The sequence below is a fragment of the Montipora capricornis genome, chromosome 5 (assembly GCF_036669925.1).
Source record: "Montipora capricornis isolate CH-2021 chromosome 5, ASM3666992v2, whole genome shotgun sequence".
NCBI classification, from domain to species: Eukaryota; Metazoa; Cnidaria; class Anthozoa; order Scleractinia; family Acroporidae; genus Montipora; species Montipora capricornis.
The window spans coordinates 17,921,113-17,923,612 of NC_090887.1; the positions used below are offsets into that span (position 1 = coordinate 17,921,113).

The 2,500-nt window shown below is 42.2% G+C and overlaps 1 protein-coding gene across 1 annotated transcript in view; it reads left to right on the top strand.

The window, feature by feature from the left end:
* Positions 1-1,382: 1,382 nt before the first annotated feature.
* The window catches only part of LOC138048464 (uncharacterized), a 2,490-nt gene continuing 1,372 nt past the window's right edge, over positions 1,383-2,500 (top strand). The window contains exon 1 of the mRNA XM_068894650.1: positions 1,383-2,500. This exon is cut by the window's right edge and continues 392 nt beyond it. Within this exon, the coding sequence (XP_068750751.1) occupies positions 1,383-2,500 (1,118 nt within the window).

The window sequence follows — 2,500 nt, forward strand, 5'->3', positions numbered from 1 at the left end:
TATGGAACCCCATCCAAGTGTTGTTTATCTTAAAAGTTCTATCAATCAAGGTTTTGATTAACCCCAGTTTGTAGGTAAAGAGGCAAAAACTCAGATAACTGATGAGCAAACCTGTGAAAGTTTTTTTCCGGTAAACGGTGGTTACACTTTGGTGCGGGTCAGTGTTATTGATTAGAACATCTAGGAAAGGTAGAACATTGTCAGCCTCCCGTTCCATTGTAAAGCGTATATTGGGGTGTTGATTGTTGATGTAATTGAAGAAAAGGGTTGCATCCCGTTCAGAGCGGAAAAGGCAAAATGTATCATCTACGTAGCGACGATAGGATAAGACCTCTGAATCCCCGTATTGATCCAACCATATATTCTCATGGTGACCCATAAAGAGATTGGCTAGAACAGGGGCAAGGGGGGACCCCATGGCTACACCATCCACCTGGTCATAGAAGTTACCCTTGAACAGGAAGTGAGTTTCCTTGGTAGCAAACTCAAACAACCTTTTAAGATGTTGTTTACTAAGTTTCAAACCTGGGTTACCCTCAGTTATATACTTGACGGCAAGGTTAATACAATCATCTAGAGGGATGTTGGTGAAGAGGCTTTCAACATCGAAGGACACCATGAACATCCCATGCAAAGACAGCTCATTGATTTCCTTCACAAAAGTGAAGGAATCTGAAGCAATGAATGTGGATGGAATATGAGGTTGGAGTAGATTACTTAAGTATTTGGCCAAGCTGTAGTTGTAGGTGCCTATGGAGGAAACTATGGGCCGAAACGGTGGGGTGGAATTTGGCGCTCGTGGTTTGTGCATCTTAGGGAGACCATAGATCCTAGCAGGCTGGGATCCACTTGGATAAATGGCCTCACTAAGTACCAAGTGAAGCTTAAGGAATCCATGTATGTAAAATGGGAGAAGCCCGATCTCAACCAGCAGGTGAAACACATTAACCTGACTCTCTCCCTGTAAGGAACTAAGCGTCACTCATTTAAATTTTTGTTTTGTTCTGTTTTGATTTAATACGCAATATTGACAACGCAATGTAACGAAGTTTGTAAGATCGCGCGCGCTTTAAATTCAACGGCGATTTCAAAATATGTAACACTGAAGATGACGGATGTACCGTCGAAACATGTCTGGATAATTAAAGAAAGTTGTTATGTTTATACGACTATCTATATTGTTGCTGCTATCTAGACCTTTTGGATCAATCATCTTCGACTTGGCAGCCAAGTATAATGGATGGGTCAACATTTCTGACCTCCGTAAGTTTGAGAAGCTCTCAATCAAAGCACGGAAATCTGAGTTGGATCTAGCGTTCTTACGCAATTGCAAGTCTCTCAATGTCCTTCCCAAGTTTCTTTGCTTCCACTTGCCTGTAAACATGGACAGGCAAGACGCTCTTGGAATCAGAAGAAAGCTGCTGAAAAGCGCTATAAACAGACGCACCAAGGAACATTACAGGTTAGTCCTCCAAAGGGACAGACTTAATAATCGCATTTCTGAAACACTAAGCAGTATTGACCGTTATATTCTTCACAAGTCTATTGACCACAACGTGACGAAAGGGGTGAAGGACTTCATCAAAACCCACGAAAAGAAACTTAAAAACCTCACGAAAAACTCGGTCCTTCCTTTCAAGTCAGACGAAGTTGTCACCAATCTTTCATCGGTTTCTCTCAACACTGATCAGTTGAATGTTCTAAAATATGGACTTACCCACTCGATATGCCCACCTTCGATCAACAAAACGGACATCTTCGCATGCTTTGAATTGATTAGTCAGAGGATGTTAGAGAATCTCAAGGAGAGCAAGGACACGGGTAAACTGGCTACCGAACTGTCACATTTGGCTCACACGTACGTGTCATCATATCGACCCACGGCCTCGGATTTGAAAAAGCACAGGATTCTGAAAGAACTAAGAAAGAACAAGAACATTGTAATATTGCGGCCAGATAAGGGTAATGGGGTAGTAATTTTAGATAGACAAGAATATGACAAGGGTTTATTTAAAATCATTAACGACACTACTAAATTCAGGGTCCTTACATCCGACCCTACCCTTACCCGGGAAGGGAAACTCCAGCGCTATCTTAGAGAACTTAGGAAAAAAGGTCACTTTGATCCTGAAGTTTATGAGGCCATTTATCCAAGTGGATCCCAGCCTGCTAGGATCTATGGTCTCCCTAAGATGCACAAACCACGAGCGCCAAATTCCACCCCACCATTTCGGCCCATAGTTTCCTCCATAGGCACCTACAACTACAGCTTGGCCAAATACTTAAGTAATCTACTCCAACCTCATATTCCATCCACATTCATTGCTTCAGATTCCTTCACTTTTGTGAAGGAAATCAATGAGCTGTCTTTGCATGGGATGTTCATGGTGTCCTTCGATGTTGAAAGCCTCTTCACCAACATCCCTCTAGATGATTGTATTAACCTTGCCGTCAAGTATATAACTGAGGGTAACCCAGGTTTGAAACTTAGTAAACAACA